Raw genomic sequence first — 24,948 nt, 5'->3', positions numbered from 1 at the left:
TCCAATTCTCACTATTTGCTGACATCCAGGGGAAGGCGTATGCAGTGCATCTCAACCAATAGAAGACATGCAAATTAATAAACTGACCTCAGAACAGCCTGGCTGATTTCAGATTTCTCACTTGCTGACAGGAAGATTGCTCCAACTCGAGTTCTGTTTTACTCACAGATATAATTCAAACGGTTTTAGAAACTAGAGAGTGTTTTCTATCCAATAGTAATAATAATATGCATATTGTACGAGCAAGAATTGAGTACGAGGCAGTTTAATTTCGGAACGAAATTTTTACAAAGTGCAAACATCACCCCCTATTGAGAAAAGGTTATTAATGGGAAAAGGATTTGTCATTTTTCCTTTTCATTTGTTATGAATAAACAAACTCTGTGTATTTTGTACTGTAGCTTGCCATGCCTGGAGCTGTAATGTGCATTAAGTGAAGGATAGCTGGTATTTATAACTCCTCCTTAACGCTCTGGCAGGTTAAACATGTAGCTAATATCTTCTTCCTTATGCCTCTATAGGAGACACATTGATCAGCCCTCCATTACAGGCCCAATTGGCCTTTGCTCAGTGGATTACAGCTCAATACATCAGTTTAGATCCGGCTGCTGAGATCTCAGACTGGCAGCGAGGGTGAGGATGGGCCAGTAATATTAGGCCTATTCAATGCATCCTCTGGGGTGTCGAGGTTCTCGTAAACGTATTCGCGCTTTGCACTTCGCAGCACTCACCTCTTAGACTTATAATGCACTCATCCCTAGAGTACGTTTGTGTTTGTGAACAGGGGTTTACTGTACATGACCTGTCTGTTTAGCTCTGGGTGAAGGGCATGACTTGGCAGGATTTGAGTAATGGAGTTAGATCAGTCTTATCCCTGACACTGTTTAATGCTCCTGAGAAACCCAGGGATATATCTCCAGGCCTTCCCCTCCACTCACAGCTGTCACAGAACCCTACCACCAGCACTTCCACCATTATGTTCTGTTCCAATGGGCTTTGTCCAAAAACAACTCTCAGTATGCTATACATTACTATAGATTACTCTGTAATCTAGCTAAAGCCAACCAACAGGCTGATACATCAGTTATGCATTTATCCGACCAAACACACCCAGTCTAACATGGCAGAATAGCGTTACATCTCTCCATCGTCAAGAACCTGACACTAGAGGGATTATTACGGTTCCATTCTCACAAGAGAAAGTCCTGGTATTTGTATTTATTATGGATACTGTACTCTTCCTGGGGTCCAGCAAAATTAAGGCAGTTATACCATTTTAAAAACATTACAATACATTCACAGATTTCACAACACACTGTGTGCCTTCAGGCCCCTACTCCACCACTACCACATATCTACAAAAAAATCCATGTGTACGTGTGTGTATAGTGCGTATGTTATTGTGTGTGTGTGTATGCATGTGTCTGTGCCTATGTTTGCGTTGCTTTACAGTCCCCTCTGTTCTATAAGATGTATTTGTATTTGTTAAATCGAATTTTACTGCTTGTATCAGTTACTTGATGTGGAATAGAGTTCCATGTAGTCATGGCTCTATGTAGTACTGTGCACCTCCCATAGTCTGTTCTGGACTCGGGGACTGTGAGGTATGCATGGGTGTCCAAGCTGTGCGCTAGTAGTTCAAACAGACAGCTCGGTGCATTCAACATGTCAATAGCTCTCATAAATACAAGTCCACTTTGAGCCAGGAGAGATTGATATGCATTTAGAGAGCCAGGAGAGATTGATATGCATTTAGAGAGCCAGGAGAGATTGATATGCATTTAGAGAGCCAGGAGAGATTGATATGCATTTAGAGAGTCAGGAGAGATTGATATGCATTTAGAGAGCCAGGAGAGATTGATATGCATTTAGAGAGTCAGGAGAGATTGATATGCATTTAGAGAGTCAGGAGAGATTGATATGCATTTAGAGAGCCAGGAGAGATTGATATGCATTTAGAGAGTCAGGAGAGATTGATATGCATTTAGAGAGCCAGGAGAGATTGATATGCATTTAGAGAGCCAGGAGAGATTGATATGCATTTAGAGAGCCAGGAGAGATTGATATGCATTTAGAGAGCCAGGAGAGATTGATATGCATTTAGAGAGCCAGGAGAGATTGATATGCATATTATTAATGTTAGCTCTCTGTGTACATCCAAGGGCCAGCTGTGCTGCCCTGTTCTGAGCCAATTGCAATTTTCCTACGATCCTTTTTGTGGCACCTGACCACACAACTGAACAGTAATTCAGGTGCGACAAAACTAGGGCCTGTAGGACCTGCCTTAGCTGATAGGGCTGTTAAGAAAGTAGAGCATAGCTTTATTATGGACAGACTGCTCCCCATTTTCGCTTCTGTTGTATCAATATGTTTTGACCATGACAGTTTACAATCCAGAGTTACTCCAAGAAGTTTAGTCACCTCAACTTGCTCAATTTCCACATGATTTATTACTAGATTTAGTTCAATACAATGCTTTTAGTTTTAGAAATATTTAGGATTAATTTATTCCTTGCCACCCACTCTGAAACTAACTGCAGCTCTTTGTTAAGTGTTGCAGTCATTTCAGCCGCTGTAGTAGCTGACGTGTATAGTGTTGAGTCATCCGTATAAAGAGACACACTTGCTTTACTCAAAGCCAGTGGCATGTTGTTAGTAAAGATTGAAAAAGCAAGGGGCCTAAACAGCTACCCTGGGGAATTCCTGATTCTACCTGGATTATGTTTGAGGCTTCAATTAAAGAACACCCTCTGTGTTCTGTTAGACAGGTAACTCTTTATCCACAACATAGCAGAGGTTGTAAAGCTATAACACATACGTTTTTCCAGCAGCAGACTATGATCGATAATGTCAAAAACAGCACTGAAGTCTAACATAACAGCCCCCACAATCTTTTTATCATGAACTTCTCTCAGCCAATCATCAGTCATTTGTGTAAGTGCTGTGCTTGTTGAATGTCCTTCCCTATAAGCGTGCTGAAAGTCTGTTGTCAATTTGTTTACTGTAAAATAGCATTGTATCTGGTCAAACTCCATTTAAAAAAAAAAGTTTACTAAGGGTTGGTAACAGGCTGATTGGTCGGCTATTTGAGCCAGTAAAGGGGGTAGTGGAATGACTTTAGCTTCCCTCCAGGCCTGGGGGCACACACTTTCTAGTAGGCTTAAATTGAAAATATGGCAAATAGGAGTGGCAATATCGTCCGCTATTATCCTCAGTAATTTTCCATCCAAGTTGTCACACCCCGGTGGCTTGTCATTGTTGATAGACAACAATCTTCTTATTTTTTTACCTCTTCCACACTCACTTTACGGAATTCAAAATTACAATGTTTGTCTTTCCTAATTTGGTCAGATATACTTTGATATCTCTGGACACTCCCTGTTATTTGGGGTAGACTATTGCGCTGAGACAAGGCTGGACGCCATAGGAGTCTATAAATCAAAATCATCAAATCAAATGTATTTATAAAGCCCTTCTTACATCAGCTGATATCACAAAGTGCTGTACAGAAACCCAGCCTAAAACCCCAAACAGCAAGCAATGTAGCTGTAGAAGCACGGTGGCTAGGAACAGGTCAGCACCTCAGGAGTAAATGTCAGTTGGCTTTTCATAGCCAATCATTCAGAGTATCTCTACGGCTCCTGCTGTCTCTAAAGAGTTGAAAACAGCAGGTCTGGAACAGGTAGCACGTCCGGTGAACAGGTCAGGGTTCCATAGCCGGAGGCAGAACGGTTGAAACTGGGGCAGCAGCATGGCCAGGTGGACTGGGGACAGCCAGGAGTCAATCAAGCCAGGTTGTCCTGAGGCATGGTCCTAGGGCCATGTCTCAACGCAAGGGTATAGATGACTTACTGTATGTTGGTGGTTACATAGTACATTTATGTTTTGTGTGTAAAAGTGAGAAGATTGTAACATTATGAACCTCCTTGTGTTCCAGATGAGAACGATGTCTGATGAGACAGAACCGAGGATGTGTGATGAAGACCTGGAGTCAGACGAGGGGGACGTTGAGGACTACCTGGAGGAAGAAGAGAACAGCGGAGAACTAATGGACCGACTCAGAGAACTGGAGGTGAGTCAACCCCAATCATAATGAACTGATCATCTCAAATTATATAATTTTTTAAATATAGTTTCACCACATATTCATTGCTTTCATTTCAATTTTCACGTTTATGAAAGTTATTTTCATACTAAACATTTACAGATGTGAATAATCTATTGGCTTCTTTTAACAGGCAGAGAATTCAGCTCTTGTGTTGGCTAATGAGAGTCAAAGAGAGGCATATGAGAGATGTCTGGACGAGGTGGCCAACCATGTGGTCCAAGCTCTACTCAACCAAAAGGCAAACTGACAAGTCATCCTCAACAATCCATCATTTTTTTTGAAAGCCCATTTTGAATCACAACAGGTAAGACATGGGTTGTGGTTTTAATGATACGTTTTTGTGTATACATATATGCAGGATCTGCGAGAGGAGTGCATCAAGCTGAAGATGCATGTGTTTGACCTGGAGAGACAGAACAGAGTGCTCTGTGAGCTCTTCCAACAGAAACTACCCAACTATTCAAGCCCTTACGACCAGGTATAAAGTAACATCACAATCTGCCCTGAGACATGGCTGTAAACTCCTATGGCAACATTACACCAATGGAGTCTACAGCCATGTTACACACTCTTAGGGAAAAAAGGTGCTCTCTAGAACCTTAAAGGGTTCTCTGGGCTAACCCCATAGGAGAACCCTTTAAAGAACCCTTTCTGGTTCCAGGTACAACCCTTTTGGGTTCCATGTAGAACCCTTTCTGGAACCCAAAAGGGTTCTACCTGGAACCAGAAATAGGTTTTCTTATGAGGACAGCACGAAGAACACTTTTGTGTGCACCATAGGAGAATACAGCCATGTCTCAGGGCAACGTCATAATCTGTCATAATCTGCTGTGTAGTGATCTCCTGCTGCTGTGTGTTGTAATGTAGCCTATAGTATAGAGTCCTATAACAATGTTTTGCTTAAAGTGGTGTACATGATATCCTAATTGCATTGAATTTACTGTTACAGGTGCAGCCAGGACCCCTCCCAGTGTACAATACACAGCTGCTGCACAATGTCTCTGACAAACAGGTGGAGTCACAGTCACAGAGTCAAGCACAAGCCAAGGTGAGGACAAAGCATGGTCAACACTTAATCCTGAGACATGGCTGTAGACTCCTATGGGGATAAACACTGTCTGGGTTACGGCAGCACTCATGACATATACTGTTGGGTCTATGGTTTCTCATATGAAATGAATTTCCTTTCTATTTCATTATTGTATTCAAGAGACCTAGTCTTTCTCTGTTAAACTGATTTCCTTCACTTATGCCAACAGTGTTTTGTTCTATCGATATTTCATATACAGTATAAGGCTGCAGTTTGGTTGAAGTGTTATTGAAAGAAATGATTCGAATCTTGTTTATAACCTTTGTTTAACCAGTTAGTTATTGAGAACACGTTCACTTCTATATAACAACCTGACAATATTTCTCTCAACAGGGAAATGGGTTCCACCGCACACTGCCACAGGCCCCAGCAACTCCCCCCCGAGGCCCAGCCGCATCCATGGAGGCCCTGTCCCCATTCTTCAAGAAGAAAGCACACATCCTGGAGGTCCTCCGCAAGATGGAGGAGACCGACCCCCTCAAGTTCCACCCCTCGGCAGGCAGCATTTCCTTCTGTGACTACAGCCAGGTTCTGATGTCCACAGAGGCTGTCCTGGCTGCTGGAGACCTGTGTAAGAAGCACCAGACACGCTGCCGCTGCTCCTGCTCAGACTCTGACAACACGCAACACCAGCAGCACGTCGATGGTGAAGAGCAGTTATGTTCTACTCACTGCAAGAGGAGCACAGACAGTCCGGTCAAATGTAACCATATTTGCACTCCAAAGCCTAATTCAACTCCGAACCACGTCAAAGGCACACCAACCACAGCTGCTATTAGTGAATTCCACATCAAGAGCACATCAGTGGAGAAACACCAGACAATGAATGACCACCAGCAACCAGCAGGTCCCAACTCTTACTTGTCAATCAAAAGTGTAGATCAGACTAGACCAGCCAATCAGTGCCCAGAGGCAGGGATAAAGTCAGGGCAGGTCGAGGGCACAGATGAAGAGGACTATCTTAAAGGAAAATCTGAAGACAGCAGTAGTTTGTTTACCTCCCAGCTGCCTGTACCTGGAGTGAAGGACAACCCTCATATTGCATACTGTGAGCTGGAAACCAATGGGTTTCTCCTTTCCTCCAATGACAGTGATAATGTTTTGAGTGATGTAGTTATTCCAGAGAAAGACAGTGGCCCAGCAGAGGAGGGAGCTCTCTCAGGGAGAGCCAACGTGGCCATCAGCCCCATCCCCTCCTCCTGCCTCATTGACGTCAAAGCTGCTGCGATCAACTCCCCGTCCAGGATCCTAAAGTTTATAAAGATCCCCACGATGGCAGAGAGGACCCAGGCAGCGGCCAGTCCTGTCCGTCTGAGCCCACAGCTCACCCGCACCTCCAAGATCCCCTGTCGTACCAATAACTATGAGGTGTACCACTCCCCCGTCCCCTCACGCAGAGCCACCACCACAGAGAGGACCAGGCACCCTCCTCCAGCCGCCAGGTCAGAGTCCTACCCAGCCAACACACACTCAGCCTCAGCCCCCACCTCCCCGCCACAGCCTGAGGATGCCTGCTCCCCTCCAGCCAAGGAACTTTGCTACAGCAGCCTCTCGGTCCCCAAGGCAAGCCGTGGTGTCCCCAAGCCACTGGCCCCTGGCACATCGCAGACACCCAGGGCCTCTTCTCAGAAGGTCCCGTATTATGAGAATGTTTTGGAACTCTCCACCTCGGCTCAGCTGGAAGAATCCAAGGTCCCAGAGAACGTAAACATATCATCTTCCTCTCATACCAACACAGATACTGACAGGAAGCTAGTGAATCCACTACTACAGAAAGAGAATGTCCGGAGTCTCCAGCTGCAGCATTTCTCCCCTGCCTCGGACTCTTCCTCATCCTCATCTTCCTCATCCTCTTCATCCTCGTCCGATCAGGATGTGAACACAGAGAGCCCAGTCTGGCACGGCCACCACAGTCTGCCCAACCCCTCTGCCCTCAGAGCAGCTCAGTTTCAGGGGAGCCCTGCTCACTACGCCAGCATGAAAGACAGAGGATCGCAGGACCAGGACACTAGAGAAACCACCATGCAGAACTCTGATCCCTCCCAGTCCCAGCCTCCAGCTCTCCCAGCCAAGAGACATGATCCCTCATCCATTCCCAAGAGGCCTTCTCGGGTAGCAGGGCCAGGGAGGCAGCCAGCCGAGTCTAGTCACACATTCAAAGACAGGCTGGCTGCACTTGGCAAGCTGAGGAGCTCTGAGGATTTACAAGTCAATGTGCTGCTGCCAGTAGACAAGCCAGACCCTCATAGTGATGAGAGTATAGTCACTTTTAACGATGACAGGAGTAAGACAGTGGAGAGGCCTGTGGATCATAATTTAGAGGAGCAGAGGTACTCAAAATATACAGACTCTTTGGATGGTAAGCCTAAAGGTATTCTTGGTGGTGTTGCTTTGATGTTCCCTGTTGCTTGTCAGTCCTATGATCAAGCAGCTAAGTCTCTTCTCTCTGGCTCTTCAGTCGCTAAGGCAGAGCTGGAGACGCTCTCATCCAGAGTGGGTGTGACTAATACAGACAGCTCCAAAGGTAAACTGGGCCTACCCTCCCCAAACACTGACACTCCCATAGTTCTACACAACGTGAAATGCCCAGCTTCTCTGAACCTGTCTTACCATGGTAAACAACCTGCACCCAGCATCCCTCAGAGCAGCAACAGCCCCAACAAAGTCCTGCCTAAGTCCCCGTCTAAACCCTGCCAGGCCCTGGCTCCCTCACCCTCAGCTGTCAGTAGAGGTGGAACTGGGAAACCCACCCTGGATGCCCCGGCACTGACGCCACGCTACTCATCCAAGTCAGAGGACAGGAGCAAGCTCAACGCAAACAAGAAGAGAAACACCACAGCGCACGGAGACAGCTTTCCTCCCCCAAGGCCAACGTCAGGCACACAGCAGGAGGAGGAGAGGCACCTTGTCCCTATTGTTCCCAGCCCCACCCCCGGCCCTACGTCAGCCATGGAAGAGAAGGTGATGAAGGGTATTGAGGAGAACATGCTGAAACTGGCAGAGCAGGACCGAGACAGAGGACAGGTATTGATGGTTGTTTTCTCTAACTGTAGTATAGTGTTGTGTTTTAATGTGTTATTAACAAGTATTTCAGAGTGTTCGCTGTCAGCAATTTGATGAATAAAAGCGTTTCACAGGTCACTGAGGTGAAACAGAAAGGCTCCAATGGCATCGCTAGCTGGTTCGGCCTGAAGAAGAGCAAGCTCCCAGCTCTGAACCGGAAACCAGACACGCCTCCTAAAGTCAAAGACGAGAAGAAGGGTGGAGAGTGGAGGCTGAACATCCCTTCCAAGATGGCGGGGTCTAAGTCTAAAGGAGAAGGGGTGGGGGTGGAGAGCCTTAATATCTCTATGCTGATGGAGAAGGCGGAGGGTCTGAGGAGAGCTCTGGAGGAGGAGAGAGCCTACATGAACGGGGTCGAGGGGGTTGGGATGGACCGCTCTGGGAGGGGTCACTCCTGTGAGGTGGTGATGGACCAATCACAGGGCCAACTGGCTGTTATGTACAGGGGAGCGCGCTCAGACAATTTCATGCAGCAGTTACTGAACAGGTGAGGAAATTATAGAAGCAAGCACTGTTGGATTCTATGTATAAGCTCGTTAAGATTGATCTGATTGTAAAAAGTGAATTTGTGCTTAGGTGAACATATCATTTGTTTTGTGTTGCCTTTCCTTTTATAAACCAATTCCTTCAACTGTTGTGACTATAGGGTGGATGGGAAGGACTTCAGTGGCATCAGTGTGGCTCAGAGACGCCTCTCCTTTGACTGTAAGACCTCCAGACCATTCAGCAGCCACCATACTGACAGCATCATCAGCCACACCACCAACAGAGAGAACATGCAGAAGGTAGGCTACAGCTGAGTTACAATGAGTATTCATTAGGGGTTCACAGCAAAGTTATTGTTATTGTCTGAATTCTTATTTTTTCCTTGACATGGTCAAATAACTCAAGTGTAAAAAAATATACACTGCTCAAAAAAATAAAGGGAACACTAAAATAACACATCCTAGATCTGAATGAATGAAATATTCTTATTAAATACTTTTTTCTTTACATAGTTGAATGTGCTGACAACAAAATCACACAAAAATGATCAATGGAAATCAAATGTATCAACCCATGGAGGTCTGGATTTGGAGTCACACTCAAAATTAAAGTGGAAAACCACACTACAGGCTGATCCAACTTTGATGCATGTCAGTCAGTCAAAATGAGGCTCAGTAGTGTGTGTGGCCTCCACGTGCCTGTATGACCTCCCTACAACGCCTGGGCATGCTCCTGATGAGGTGGCGGATGGTCTCCTGAGGGATCTCCTCCCAGTCCTGTAAAGAAAAAGCATCCCCCAACTCCTGGACAGTCTGTGGTGCAACGTAGCGTTGGTGGATGGAGCGAGACATGATGTCCCAAATGTGCTCAATTGGATTCAGGTCTGGGGAACGGGCGGGCCAGTCCATAGCATCAATGCCTTCCTCTTGCAGGAACTGCTGACACACTCCAGCCACATGAGGTCTAGCATTGTCTTGCATTAGGAGGAACCCAGGGCCAACCACACCAGCATATGGTCTCACAAGGGGTCTGAGGATCTCATCTCGGTACCTAATGGCAGTCAGGCTACCTCTGGCGAGCACATGGAGGGCTGTGCGGCCCCCCAAAGAAATGCCACCCCACACCATGACTGACCCACCGCCAAACCGGTCATGCTGGAGGATGTTGCAGGCAGCAGAACGTTCTCCACGGCGTCTCCAGACTCTGTCACGTCTGTCACGTGCTCAGTGTGAACCTGCTTTCATCTGTGAAGAGCACAGGGCGCCAGTGTCGAATTTGCTAATCTTGGTGTTCTCTGGCAAATGCCAAACGTCCTGCACGGTGTTGGGCTGTAAGCACAACCCCCACCTGTGGACGTCGGGCCCTCATACCACCCTCATGGAGTCTGTTTCTGACCGTTTGAGCAGACACATGCACATTTGTGGCCTGCTGGAGGTCATTTTGCAGGGCTCTGGCAGTGCTCCTCCTTGCACAAAGGCAGAGATAGCGGTCCTGCTGCTGGGTTGTTGCCCTCCTACGGCCTCCTCCACGTCTCCTGATGTACTGGCCTGTCTCCTGGTAGCGCTTCCATGCTCTGGACACTACGCTGACAGACACATCAAACCTTCTTGCCACAGCTCGCATTGATGTGCCATCCTGGATGAGCTGCACTACCTGAGCCACTTGTGTGGGTTGTAGACTCCGTCTCATGCTACCACTAGAGTGAAAGCACCGCCAGCATTCAAAAGTGACCAAAACATCAGCCAGGAAGCATAGGAACTGAAAAGTGGTCTGTGGTCACCACCTGCAGAACCACTCCTTTATTGGGGGTGTCTTGCTAATTGCCTATAATTTCCACCTGTTGTCTATTCCATTTGCACAACAGCGTGTGAAATTTATTGTCAATCAGTGTTGCTTCCTAAGTGGACAGTTTGATTTCACAGAAGTGTGATTGACTTGGAGTTACATTGTGTTGTTTAAGTGTTCCCTTTATTTTTTTGAGCAGTGTATATAATTTGGTACACAGAAGCTAGAGCCCACTTTGTGTGTAGGCATCTTTCTTCATGCTGAACAACTTTGCTTCAAGGACCTGCAAGGTCCATAATTTTGGAAATTGGGAAAAACTTTGAAAAACATATTCCCATGAACCATAATAGTATGATGTGTAGGCCCATGGTACAGCTCTTAACTTAGTTTGAGAAAAGCGAAGGGATTGGTTAAGAGATGGCTAAGTTATTGATAATTCAATAGTTTAAAAAAAATAGCTTCTATTTGACCAAAATTCCATGACGTACATTAAGGCAGATGTGTGAATTCAGTTCAAGCATGAATAACTGATTAATTTAGTAACAAGCTGAATATGAACACCCGCTGAATACGAACACCTGCTGAATATGAACAAAAATATAAATGCAACATAAAATGCAAACATTTCAAAGATTTTACTGAGTTACAGTTGATATAAAGGAAATCGCTCCATTGAAATAAATCAATTAGATCCAACTCTATGGATTTCACATGACTGGGAATACAGATATGCATCTGGTGGGACCACCATTTGGCTCATGCAGCGCAACATATGTCTTTCGCATAGAGTTGATCAGGCTGTTGATTGTGGCCTGTGGAATATTGTCCCACTCCTGTTCAATGGCTGTACGAAGTTGCTGGATATTGGCGGGACCTGGAACATGCTGTCGTACACTTAGATCCAGAGCATCCCAAACATGCTCAATGTAGGGCTGGGCGATATGGCCTAAAAATCATATCTACATTTTTTTCAAACTTATGGCCGATTCACAATGTACAGTGCATTCGGAAAGTATTCAGACCCCTTGACTTTTTCCACATTTGGTTACTTTACAGCCTTATTCTAAAATTGATAAAATATTTTTTCCCCTCATCAATCTACACACAATACCCCATAATGACAAGTTTTTCGATTTTTTTGCAAATTCAATTGATTGGACATGATTTGGAAAGGCACACACCTGTCTATATAAGGCCCACAGTTGACAGTGCATGTCAGAGCAGAAAGGAGGAATTGTCCGTAGACCTCCGAGACAGGATTGTGTCAAGGCACAGATCTGGGGAAGAGTACAAACAGATTCTGCAGCATTGAAGGACCCCAAGAAAACAGTGGCCTCCATCATTCTTAAATGGAAGAAGTTTGAAACCACCAATACTCTTCCTATAGCTGGCCACCCAGCCAAACTGTGCAATTGGGGGAGAAGGGCCTTGGTCAAGGAGGTGACCAAGAACCCGATGGTAACTCTGACAGAGCTCCAGAGTTCCTCTGTGGAGATGGGAGAACCTTCCAGAAGGACAACCAACTCTGCAGGACTCCACTCCACCAATCAGGCCTTAATGGTAGAGTGGCCAGACAGAAGCCACTCCTCAGTAAAAGGCACATGACAGCCCCTTTGGAGTTTGCCAAAAGGCACCTAAAGGACTCTCAGACCATGAGAAACAAGATTCTCTGTTCTGATAAAACCAAGATTGAACACTTTGGCCTTGAATGCCAAGTGTCAAGTCTGGAGGAAACCTGGCACCATCCCTTCAGTGAAGCATGGTGGTGGCAGCATCATTCTGGGGGGATGTTTTTCAGAGGCAGAGACTGGGAAACTAGTCAGGATCGAGGGAAAGATGAACGGAGCAAAGTACAGAGGTCAAATAAATTTGTATTTGTCACATGCGCCGAATACAGCAGTTATAGACCTTACAGTGAAATGCTTACTTACAAGCCCTTAACCAACAAGGCAGTGTTAAGAAAAATTAGTGTTAAGTAAAAATAGATAAGTAAAAAAAAAATGCAAATAGTGCAAACAATGCAAATAGTCTGGGTAGCCATTTGATTAGCTGTTCAGGAGTCTTATGGCTTGGGGGTAGAAGCTGTTAAGAAGCCTTTTCGGCCTAGACTTGTCGCTCCAGTACCGATTGCTGTGCGGTAGCAGAGAGAACAGTCTATGACTAGGGTGGCTGGAGTCTTTGACAATTTTTAGGGCCTTCCTCTGACACCGCCTGGTATAGAAGTCCTGGATGGCAGGAAGCTTGGCCGCAGTGATGTACTGGCCAGTTCTTTCTCCTGCAAATGACGGGGATTTTACCGTTGTCGGGTGTCTGAAGTCAATCCTTCGCGTCCGACTCGTTAAAGAAAAAATCATCGTCCAGTACGAGATGAGTAAATGCTGTCCTGATATCCAGAAGCTTTTTCGGTCATAAGAGACGGTAGCAGAAACATTATGTACAAAATAAGTTAGAAATAACGCGAAAAAACACATGCAATAGCACAATTTTTCAAGAGCCCCTATACGGCAGCCGGCGCCATTCAGTATCCTTGATGAAAATCTGCTCCAGAGAGCTCAGGACCTCAGACTGGGGCGAAAGTTCACCTTCCAACAGGACAACAACCCTAAGCACACAGCCAAGAAAACGCAGGAGTGGCTTCGGGACAAGTCTCTGAATGTCCTTGAGTAGCCCAGACAGAGCCCGGATTGAACCCAATCGAACATCTCTGGAGAGACCTGAAAATAGCTGTGCAGTGATGCTCCCCATCCAACTTGACAGAGCTTGAGAGGATCTGCAGAGAAGAATGGGAGAAACTCCCTAAATACAGTTGGTCCAAGCTTGTAACGGCTTACCAAGAAGACTGGAGGCTGTAATCGCTGCCAAAGGTGCCTCAATAAAGTCCTGAGTAAAGGGTCTGAATACTTATGTAAATGTGATATTCAAGATGTTTTTACATTTGAAAACATTTCTTTAAAAAAACATTTTTTGTCATTATGGGGTATTGTGTGTAGATTGATGAGGGGAAAAAACTATTGAATCCATTTTAGAATAAGGCTGTAACGTAACAAAATGTGGAAAAAGTCAAGGGTTCTGAATACTTTCTGAATGTACCTTATATCGCTATTTAAAAAAACGTTTTTAATGAGTGTTGTTGTTCAAATAAAGATCAAATACACTGCATTTCAAACAGTCAGAAATAATCTAATGGATTCAGGACTTGTGAAGTTATACCTAGGCCATATATAAGACCCTCTAATAATTTAATTAATCTATCAAAATAATAATAATAAATGATCTGGCTTTCAAGTCTGTCTCTAAAAATGCCCTTTTTTGCAAGTGATTAGCTGGCTAATCGTTATATTTACAATTTAGCCAACTTGGATCGACAGTATTTGCTAGCTAACAAGGTTGAACCATTTAATTGTTATGAACACACCCTTCTGTCTGTCTCCAACTGTTTGAAAAGCATATTAGCCTGTCCACTTTGTTCAGATGTTGAAATCAAGTGGGCTACCTTATTTCTCAGAATGAGTTGCCAGTTCCTTATATAATTGTGTTTTAAGCTTATTGCACATTTATCAAACACAGACTAGACAGCTAGTATAACAATGAATTAGGTGGTACCCCAATGCTGTGCACGACAAACTGAGCATTAATTTTCCAGAATCAATGTCCATTGACACTCTCAGTAGTTTCTACTCGGCGTGCAATTTGAGTAGTTGAGACATAAAAAGAGTATCGTTAGAAAAGTGAACTTATCCTCTGGTACAGTAAAATGATGTTTGTGTCCATATGACCGATTCTGTTGGGCCAAATCTTGAATACAAATAGCGAGTTGACACTGAATTGTTGGAGAGGAAGATGTGATCTATCATCTTTGTTGGCGTGAGAGGCAGGATGGTCAGTAATACAGGGCAGCGTCAATCAGGGACAGAACGTCAAGAAACAGGAGATAAAGGGCTGTGAGACAGAGGTTTAATCCTAGACACATGAAAGTTGGGATGTATACGGAGGGTGCGGGGCAACAGAAGATAAACAGCAGAGAGGCTAAGAATTTTTGAGATGGGGAAAGGGCCAATAAAACGGGGGGAAGGTTTACAGGGCTCCACCCGAAGGGGTAGATCCCAAGTGGGCAGCCATACCCTCTGCCCAAGACGATAGCGGGTAGCAGGGGTCCGGTGGCGGTCCGCCTGTTGCCGATACTTGGAGGTGGTCTTGAGAAGAGTGGGCCGGGCTCTCTTCCAGGTACGGCGACAGCGGTGGACGAACATCTTGGCCAAGGGTATGCTGACCTCTTCCTCAGGGAAGAGCGGGGGCTGATATCCCAGGGAACACTCGGAAGGCGAGAGACCAGTGGCCGAGCAGGGAAAGGTGTTGCGAGCGTATTCCACCCACACTAGTTGCTGGATCCAGAGAGTGGGGTGGGCAGAGATGAGGCAACGAAGAGCCGTCTCCAGGTCCTCGCTCCGACTGGCCGTTAGACTGGGGGTGAAAACCGGAGGGCAGGCTGACCAACGACCCAATGAGGCTGCAGAACGCCTTCCAGAAACTGAGGACCACGATCGGAGACAATGTCCACCGGAAGTCCATGGATCCGGAAGACGTGCTGCACCATGAGCTGGGCCGTCTCCTTGGCTGAGGGTAACTTGGGAAGGGGAATGAAATGGGAAGCTTTGGAAAACCTATCCACCACTGTAAGAATCGTGGTGTTGCCATCTGATGGAGGGAGACCAGTGACGAAGTCCAGGAATATATTAGACGAGGTAGGGAGGATGGTCTCGGGGTCCGACGGTGTAGCAGCGGGGCTATAGAAGCGTGAGACTGCTTCACATTCTTGGACCCCGGGCGGTAGGAAAGGGTAAAGTTGAACTGAGTGAAAAGCAGAGCCCATCGAGCTTACCTAGAGTTGAGGTGGTGCGGAGATATTCCAGGTTCTTGTTTTCAGTTCACACCAAGAATGGATGTTCCGCCCCCTCTAACCTGTGCCTCCACTCCTCCAACACCATCTTGACCGCGAGTAGTTCTCGATTTCCCACGTCGTAGTTCCTCTCAGCGGGGTTAAGACGATGGGAAAGGAAAGCGCAGGGATGCAACTTTTGGTCCTTGGCAAAACGCTGGGACAGAACAGCCCCCACTCCGACGTCTAAGGCAAACTGATGGGATGGGCCCGGATGGGTTAACATGGGAGCTGTAATAAACCAATGCTTGAGTTCCGAGAACGCCCGGTCAGCTGCTGGAGACCACGTGAACGGAACCTTGGGAGAGGTGAGTGCTGAGAGGGGGGAAGCCAGGGTGCTGTAACCTCGGATGAAGCAGCGGTAGAAATGAGCAAACCACAGGAAACGTTGCAGCTGTACTCTGGATGTGAGTTGAGGCCAATCCACCTTGTCACCTCACCTTGTCAGAGTCCAGCTGAATATTTCCAGCAGCAATGACGTACCCTAGGAAGGAGATGGTGGAGCGATGGAATTCACATTTTTCTGATTTAACAAAAAGCTCTCGTCGGCCCCAGAGTCAAGGAGCACCCGGAGAGATTTGGACTGGTCACCCCACAACAGGATAGCATGGAGAGGGGTGCGAGTAATGGAAGAAGGGAAACTTCCCGTGCGGCTCACCAGCGTACTTGTACCTGCTTGATGACCCTGGTCTTTTAATGGACAGGTAGATATGTAATGTTCTGCAGTTCCACAATACAGACAGCTCTCGGTGCTCAGTCTGCGTAAGTGTTCAGCAGGAGACAATCTGGCCCTGCTGAGTTGCATGGGCTCCTTACATTCCCGTAGCCAACCATCAATCCGAATAGTCAAGGCTATGAGAGAGTCGAGGTCCATGGGAAGCTCCCGGGCTGCGAGCTCGTCTTTGACCACCTCTGATAATCCATTCAGGAACGTGTCAAAAAGAGCTTCCGGGTTCCAGGCGTTCTCAGCGGCCAAAGTGTGAAAATCTACTGCATAGTCTGCCACACTACGGGAGTCTTGGCGCAGTTGCAGATGCTTACGAGCAGCCTCTCTCCCGGACAACAGAGAATCAAACACCTTTCTAACCTCCGACACAAACTCCTCCAGACTGAGGCAAATGGTGGATTGTTGCTCCCACACTGCCGTAGCCCAGGCGAGAGCCCTCCCAGACATCAACGTTATCAAGTACGCTATTCTCAAGCAATCCGAGGGAAACGAAAAGGGCTGCAGCTCAAAGATGGGAGAAACGCCAGGGAGGATCCTGGATCTCCAGCGTAGCGCTCCGGAGGAGATAAGCGGGGTTCTCTGGAAGCCGGGGTAGATTGGGGGGTCACGCCACTGATAGCGGGGGGTTACTGTAGTGGCTTGCTGCTTAGTAGATAACCCGCAGAATTGCTCCAGCACTGAGTTGAAACCCTGGTCATGGCATTCCGCCAAGGTATGGCGTCCTTCCATAAAGGTTCTGAAGTAGCTAGTGTCTTCCAATGGTTGCTACTTGCAGGCAGACAGCGTTGCGGAGCTGGTCTGATTCTGCTGGGTAAGTCATGGCCAGTTTGTACTTTCACGACTCAGGATATGACCCAGATGCAGTTCTCAGATCATTTATTATAACACGGGGAGCAGGCAAAGGGCAGGTCAAGGACAGGAAGAGGTTCGTAACCAGATCAGAGTCCGACAGGTACAGGATGGCAGGCTCAGGGTCAGGGCAGGCAGAATGGTCAGAACGGGGAGGACTAGAAGACAGAAACTACAGACACTGGATAACTGTAAAAAGCACTGGTAAAACTTGGCACAACAAGTTGAACTGGCAACAGACAAACAGAAAACGCAGGTATAAATACACAGGGAATAATGAGGAAAATTGGAGACACCTGGTGGAGGGTGGAGACAATCACAAGACAGATGAAAAAGATCAGGGTGAGACAGCTTGTCGCAGCCTTCCCGCATTTGGGACAATGACTCCCATTGTTAGGGTGGAGACGTGCATCTCGTCATTATATCAAGATCTCTGGTGCAAATAGGAAGGTGCACACAGAGGAGCGAAGGAGACAAGACCAAAAATACAACATGAGAATAAGCGGACACAAAACCTAAATTCTTGCGATACAGGCATTGGAATATTGCGCAAAAAAAAACCAGACATTTGAATTCATCTGATATATCGCTCAGCCCTAGCTCAATGGGTGGTGACATGTCTGTGACATTTTCAGCTTCCAGGAATTGTGTACAGATCCTTGCGACATTATTATCGTGCTGAAACATGAGGTGATGGTGGGGGATTAATGGCACGACAATGGGCCTCAGGATCTCGTCACAGTATTTCAGGGCATTCAAATTGCCATCGATAAAATGCAATTGTGTTTGTGGTACGTAGCTTATGCCTGCCCATATAACCCCACCGTCACCATGGGGCACTCTGTTCACAACGTTGACATCAGCAAATAGCTCGCCCACACAACGCCATACACGCTCTGCCATCTGCCCGGTACAGTTGAAACCGGGATTTGTCTGTGAAGAGCGCACTCTGAATCAGGTGAACTAGTTCAGGGCTAAAACAAAATTGTGAAACATTTGGCGTTCCCCGAGGAGAGGTTTGAGGACCACTGGGCTAACCTAACCAGGTAAAACTCCGGGCCCAAGTTGGAGGGTATGACAAAGTAATAAATCAGCTGTAAAACGGTTTTATCTGGGAAAAGATAAATAATAATAATAATAGTTATAGATAACAACTGCGATTGAACAATAGAACTAAGAGGGCTGAGTTTGCTTTATTCAGGGTTGCATCGTGTAGGCCTTTGCGTCTGTAATTACAAAGTTACTCGCACATTATGTGCGCAGCGGTCTAAGGCACTGCATCTCAGTGCTAGAGGTGTCACTACCGACCCTGGTTTGATTCCAGGCTGTATCACAACCGGCCGTGATTGGAAATCCCATAGGGCGACGCACAGTTGGCCCAGCGTCATCTGGGTAGGGTTTGGCCGGGGTAGGCTGTCATTGTAAATAAGAATTTGTTCTTAACTGACTTGCCTAGTTAAATAAAGGTTAAATAAATAAATAAAAATGTCATCACTATTGTGTTGATTGATTCATTCCAGGTAATAATTTTGAATTGATAAGGTCTAGGTAGCCTAGCCACCTGAAGTTTGAATGCAAACCAAATTTGATCACATTCCCATTTTCTCTTAACACAAATGTCTATAAATACATTACATAGCTTAGGCTAGAAGTACATGACGTTACCTCTTCTTTTCCCTTGGTCAGAGGGGATCAGCGCGCATAGGCGTCTCTAGGCTACCTGCAACTGTGGTTGTTATCAGTAAGCTACAGTTGATCAGACTGAAGCACAGATGAATTGTGCACAAGTTGGCAAATCAGTCTAAACAATAGTACTTTTCCCTCTTTTCAACGCTTTTGTGTCAATATTTTTTTATTAAACTGAATCAAAAGTGTTGGGGAAAATTCCAGCTCGCCACACATTTGCCGGTGGACATGCTGTACATCTATCCACTCTGCAATGTGGATAGATGGAAATTGCCACATAATGCTACAAATGAAGAAACATATCATGTATGTTCTACTATTTTCAAAATTCGAGTTAGTATGTCAAAATTTGGAGTTAGTATCTTGAAATTCTGACATAGCATGTCGAAATTTAGAGATAGTATTATGTTGAAAATTTGACTTAGTATTTTGGCATTTTTAGATAGTATTGGCATTAAAAAATGGTGGTGGGAATTGGCTTCCATAGGTGTCAGTAAACATCAGCAAAAAAGTGATTTAATTGTTGCCAGCAGCACAGTTAGTCACTAATCCTCCAGATAACATGTACAGCTTAACCAGCTCTGCTAGGGTGAGTGAAATGGTCAGTGAAGTGTTCTCTAATTTGTTTCTGGAAGTAACTAGCAAGCTAGCCAGCTTTAGTCAGTCAGCTTGGGTGCTTGACTGCCGTTGTGAGGAAAGCTCGGATCAACCCTACTCCTTGGCCAGAGCGTCCAGTGTCCAGCAAGACTCTCTGAATTTATGAACAGACAATCTGACAACGCTCTGAGTTTACGAACAACCCAGAGCGCACTCTGACACACTGGAGGCAATTTACAAACGCACCCTTAATTGTCAATCAAATGTATTTGGCATCGATCAAATGAGCAGGCAGGCAGGCAAGTTCCCATTCAGTTGTCAAAATGTGGTTTGGGACCAATGATGTGTATAAACCCTGGATGACTGACAGGGGGTGCTGTATTGAAATCTTGGCACTTCTGAAATGTAAAAAATATTTTGGAAGCTATGGAAATGCATTTATTAATGTCGACATCTGTTCTTGACACATTCAGTCTATTACAGACACCGTAATGCATACTTTTAAATTATATTATGTGAGCTAAACATAAAAAATAAATAATATTTTTAAACATTTTCCCGAAAGAATTTGTTTAGAGAGTATGAATGTTACTGTCCCCCTACAACAAAATGGAATTGTGTAATTCAATTCATTCCTGTGGAGGACTGATCCTACTAGGGAGTGCCAATATGGCCGACGAGTGTCTTCAAAGACTCTTAAGTGGCCAATAAATAGCATCCGCAATCCAAAGTTCATGTAAATTATTGGTTAGGATTTTTTATTCTTTAAAAAAATGTATTTCACCTTTATTTAACCAGGTAGGCCAGTTGAGAACCTACCTGGTACCTCTTATTTACAACTGCGACCTGGTCAAGATAAAGCAAAGCAGTACGACACAAACAACACAGAGTTACACATGGAATAAACAAACGTACAGTCAATAACACAATAGAAAAGTCTATATACAGTGTGTGCAAATGAAGTAAGATTAGGGAGGTAAGGCAATAAATAGGCCATAGTGGCGAAATAATCACAATTTAGCAATTAAACACTGGAGCAATGAGTTAAATATACACTAGATGACCAGTAGGGGGTGTTGGAAGCTATTGAAGCCACTGTGCCTCCATCAATGTAAATGTAACGTAAAAAGTATTTTGGAAGATATAGAAATGCATTTATTAATGTCTACATTTGTTTTTGCCACATGTATTCTATTGCAGACACCTTAATGGATACTTTTAAATTATTATGTGAGCTAAACATACAAACATATTTTTTTATATATATTTTTTTAAATGCTTAAAGTAATAATTCATTGAGATGACTAATGTTACCGTCCCCATTACAACATCAAGAATACTTAAATACATGTAATTTTGTCCTTGAAACATTTATACTGAACAAAAATATAAACGCAACATGCAACAATTTCAAAGATTTTGCTGAGTTACAGTTCATATAAAGAAATCAGTCAATTGAAATGAATTCATTAAGCCCTAATCTATGGATTTCACATAACTGGGCATGGGTTCAGCCATGGATGGCTGAAAGACATAAATTATCCTCTTTTATTTCAGCTAATGAAACATGGGACCAGCACCTTACATGTTGTGTTTATATTTTTGTTCAGTGTAATTTAAATACTGTTAAATTCCATTCATTCCTATGGAGGACTGTGCCTACTGGAGAGTGCCAATATGGCCGACAGGTAGTTTCAAAGCCTCTCAATGGCCAATACATAGCATTCGCAATCCAGGGTTTATATACATCATTGGTTGGGACAAGTATGCATTGGCAGGCAATCTGCAGAAGGACGAGTAGGCTAATATTCTCCATCGTTTATCAGTGCAATTTTGACGGCCAACTAGCTGAAAAAAGTTTGAGAGGGTTTATCTAATATTCCCTTGTTTAATTTAAGATCATCTCACTCTGGCTAGCATTAGTTGTGGATATTGTTGTTGTTGATGTGCATAACTGAGGGAGAGAGCCTATCTTTTCACGGTTGTTTGATCAATAGGACTGTAAAATTCCCAAATGTAAGAGGACTCCCTTGGTATTTACTGTACATATTTTCAGAAATCCATTCAGGTGTATTTTTTGGCTTTTGACGAATGTGTTCTAATGATCTAAAGCTGCGCTGTTGAAAATGGCTTATTTGCATGAAGGCTTACTGTAGCTCTGATTGGCTATAACGCACCGGTCTGCGTAGAGTCCTGTCCTGGACGACAGATGTAGGTTTACCATGTTGAGAAATAAGGTGATGAAAGAAATCAGACAGGCCAAAGCAAACTTTTTTATTAACATAATTGGTGAAGCAAAGGGAAATTCTAAATTGATCTGGGAGAATCTAAAGAAGTTTACAGGGAAAGACCATAGTAACACTGCAAAAAGACTAGAAATCATGGTGAATAACAATCTAACACAGGATGCAGTCGAAATAGCAATAGCCTTCAGTTCCTACTTTATTGACTCTGTCAGGGTACTGACACAGAACCCCTCCACTGGTTTCTTGGGCTCATTGCTAGTAAATGACACTCAACCTGTCTTCATCATAAGGTAGGTTTCTGAGTCAAAGGTGAACAAGGTGATTAGCTCACTAAAGAACTCTAAAGCCAAAGATGTGTTTGGGCTGGACTCTACCTTTCTTAAAAACTACAAAGAGTCACTCATTGGCCCCATTACTAAGGTCACCAACACATCTATTGGTCTTGGGGTGTTTCCAAGGGTATGGAAGTCGGCCATAATAACGGCCATCTATAAATCGGGCAACCCTGCTGACGTGAGTAACTACAGGCCCATTAGTATACTACCTGTGGTGTCAAAGGTTGTTGAAAAGTGTGTAGCAGAACAACTGATTGCCCACCTCAACAACAGCCCCTTCACATTACACTCTATGCAGTTTGGATTCAGAGTGAAACACTCCACAGAAATGGCCAACTGATTTCTTCTGGAAAATGTGAAGTCCAAGATGGACAAAGGGGGCGTTGTTGGGGCTGTGTTTCTGGACCTAAGGAAGGCTTTTGATACTGTTAACCATGAGATTCTCATTTCAAAATTGTCCAAGTTCAACTTTTCCCCCGATGCCTTGAGATGGATGAAATCATACCTTGAAGGCAGAACTCAGTGTGTCAGAGTGAGCAATGAGCTGTCGCCCACTCTTAGCTATGATGTGGGCGTGCCCCAAGGGTCAATACTGGGGCCCCTCCTGTACAGCCTGTACATTAATGATCTGCCTTCTGTCTGTACTGGGTCTGAAGTTCAAATGTATGCAGATGATACAGTGATATATGTGCATGCAAAGAGCAAACAACAAGCTGCACAAGAACTCACTACTGTAATGGTCCAGGTTACAAAGTGGCTCAGTGACTCGTGTTTGCATCTCAATGTGAAAAAACTGTTTGCATGTTCTTCATCTGGCTCAGTATGCTACTGAGCCAGATGTCTATGTGTCAGGGGAGAAGCTCCAGGTGGTATCTGATTTTAAGTACCTTGGCATCATACTTGATTCCAACCTCCCTTTTAAAAAGCATGTGAAAAAGGTAATTCAGATAACCAAATTCAACCTAGCTAATTTCCGATTTATACGAAATTGTTTGACTACAGAGGTAGCAAAACTGTACTTCAAATCTATGATACTCCCCCACTTAACATACTGCTTGACTAGTTGGGCCCAAGCTTGCTGTACAATATTAAAACCTATTCAGTCTGTCTACAAACAGGCTCTCAAAGTGCTTGATAGGAAGCCCAATAGCCATCATCACTGTTACATCCTCAGGAAGCATGAGCTCCTGAGTTGGGAAAATCTTGTGCAATACACCGACGCATGTCTTGTATTCAAGATCCTAAATGGCCTGGCTCCCCCTCCACTCAGTATTTTTCTAAACAGAAAACCCAAACATATGGCAGCAGATCCACAAGGCCTGCCATGAGAGGTGACTGTATAGTTCCCTTAAGGAAAAGCACCTTTAGTAAATCCGCTTTCTCTGTGAGAGCTTTCCATGTCTGGAATACACTGCCATCAGAAACACATAACTGCACCACATATCACACTTTCACAAAATGCATGAAGACATGGCTAAAGGTCAATCAGATTTGTGAACATAATTCCTAGCTGTGTATTGCCGCTTTCCATGTTGCCTGTTGTCTGTAGCTTGTGATGTGTGGAAACATTTTGTTGCTTTTATGAATTTTGTCATACTGCTTTTTGTTCTATGTTGCTCTGTCTGTATGCTACGTCTTGCTTGTCCTATGTTGCTTTGTCTGTATGCTATGTCTTGCTTGTCCTATGTTGCTCTGTGTGTGCTCACTGTTCAATGATTGTTTATATTGTAATTGTTTTTAATAACCTGCCCAGGGACTGCGATTGAAAATTAACCGGCTGGCTAAAACCGGCACTTTTACTGAAACGTTGATTAATGTGCACTGTCCCTGTAAAAATAAAATAAACTCAAACTCAGATGTTTTTATTAGGTTTTATTTGCTGCAGTGTCTATTAATTGTCCAAGTGACACGGCCACTTTCCCACTCTATATTGCTAAAGAATTTTCACAAATACCTTACTCTACCTCTTTCCCAAACATTCTATGAATTTATGAAAATGTGAAAATTACAATAGCTAAGTGCTCACTTGTCAGAAAATGTTTTTTTTTTATAAATAATTAAAATTTGTCATTCTTCCTGGGGGTGTATATGAACAGGTTTTAATAAGATTTAATGTTGCTAAAATGCTGTCAGTTCCACTTTAACTTAGTTTGAGAAAAGCTAAGGGATTGGTCAAAAGTTGACAAATCCAAAATCTGATTTTACATGTCCATTTAAACCACTGTTAATCCACTCCACAGTTGCCTATCAACTTGGAACTTGGCATCACTATCATGGTCTTCCCTAAGATGAACCACACTGAATTTGGTATTGATATCTCAAACAACAAGGAAACTATTAACAACTCATTCTTGCATAGGTCACGCTAATGCTCAAAAAACTGATCTTGATCCTGTGAACCCCATTCATTGCTGCTCAAGGCTGTATTTTTCACTTTATTATGTGTGATTATTATGTTATTATTGTTGTGTGTAATATGTATGTTTTTTGGCTGTTATTTCACTTAATTAATGTGCATATTGAGAACTCTGTTTCTGTTTTTTCTTTACTCAGGGTTCAGAACATCTGATAAGCAACGTCCCGTCAGATGAGAATTTAGCTGACCCAGTTCACTACCCGCCCTTTGCAGGTAGGAAAACGGTCTGCTCACAGTCCTTGTTTATGGAGGCATCCAGTCTTGCTCGTATTTAGTTCATCCTTACACTTTACATAATCAAAACAGAGAATGTTTTACATTTCATAATTGCCTTTGGTACATACAGTTGAAGTCGAAAGTTTACATACACATAGGTTGGAGTCATTAAAACTCGTCATTAAAACTTTTCAACCGCTCCACATATTTCTTGTTAATTAACAAACTATAGTTTTGGCAAGTCGGTTAGGACATCTACTTTGTGCATGACACAAGACATTTTTCCAACAATTGTTTACAGACAGATTATTTCACTTATAATTCACTGTATCACAATTCCAGTGGGTCAGAAGTTTACATACACTAAGTTGACTGTGCCTTTAAACAGCTTGGAAAATTCCAGAAATT

The 24,948-nt window shown here is 44.3% G+C and overlaps 1 protein-coding gene across 4 annotated transcripts in view; it reads left to right on the top strand.

The window, feature by feature from the left end:
* Positions 1-24,948, top strand: part of nckap5l (NCK-associated protein 5-like) — a 51,810-nt gene that overhangs the window by 23,452 nt on the left and 3,410 nt on the right. For 3 of the 4 annotated variants that reach the window (XM_055931162.1, XM_055931161.1, XM_055931159.1), the window contains exons 3-10: positions 3,938-4,072; positions 4,239-4,346; positions 4,467-4,586; positions 5,058-5,156; positions 5,532-8,222; positions 8,336-8,748; positions 8,908-9,046; positions 24,462-24,537. In XM_055931162.1, coding sequence (XP_055787137.1) covers positions 3,938-4,072; positions 4,239-4,346; positions 4,467-4,586; positions 5,058-5,156; positions 5,532-8,222; positions 8,336-8,748; positions 8,908-9,046; positions 24,462-24,537 — 3,781 coding nt within the window. Of the gene's footprint in view, positions 1-3,916; positions 4,073-4,238; positions 4,347-4,466; positions 4,587-5,057; positions 5,157-5,531; positions 8,223-8,335; positions 8,749-8,907; positions 9,047-24,461; positions 24,538-24,948 lie in introns of those variants that run through there. The other variant, XM_055931158.1, reaches the window with a different exon arrangement.

The sequence above is a fragment of the Salvelinus fontinalis genome, chromosome 8, assembly GCF_029448725.1.
Source record: "Salvelinus fontinalis isolate EN_2023a chromosome 8, ASM2944872v1, whole genome shotgun sequence".
Taxonomy (NCBI): Eukaryota; Metazoa; Chordata; class Actinopteri; order Salmoniformes; family Salmonidae; genus Salvelinus; species Salvelinus fontinalis.
Note: the sequence above shows the minus strand (reverse complement) of the source record. Positions and strands in the feature narration are given on the sequence as shown.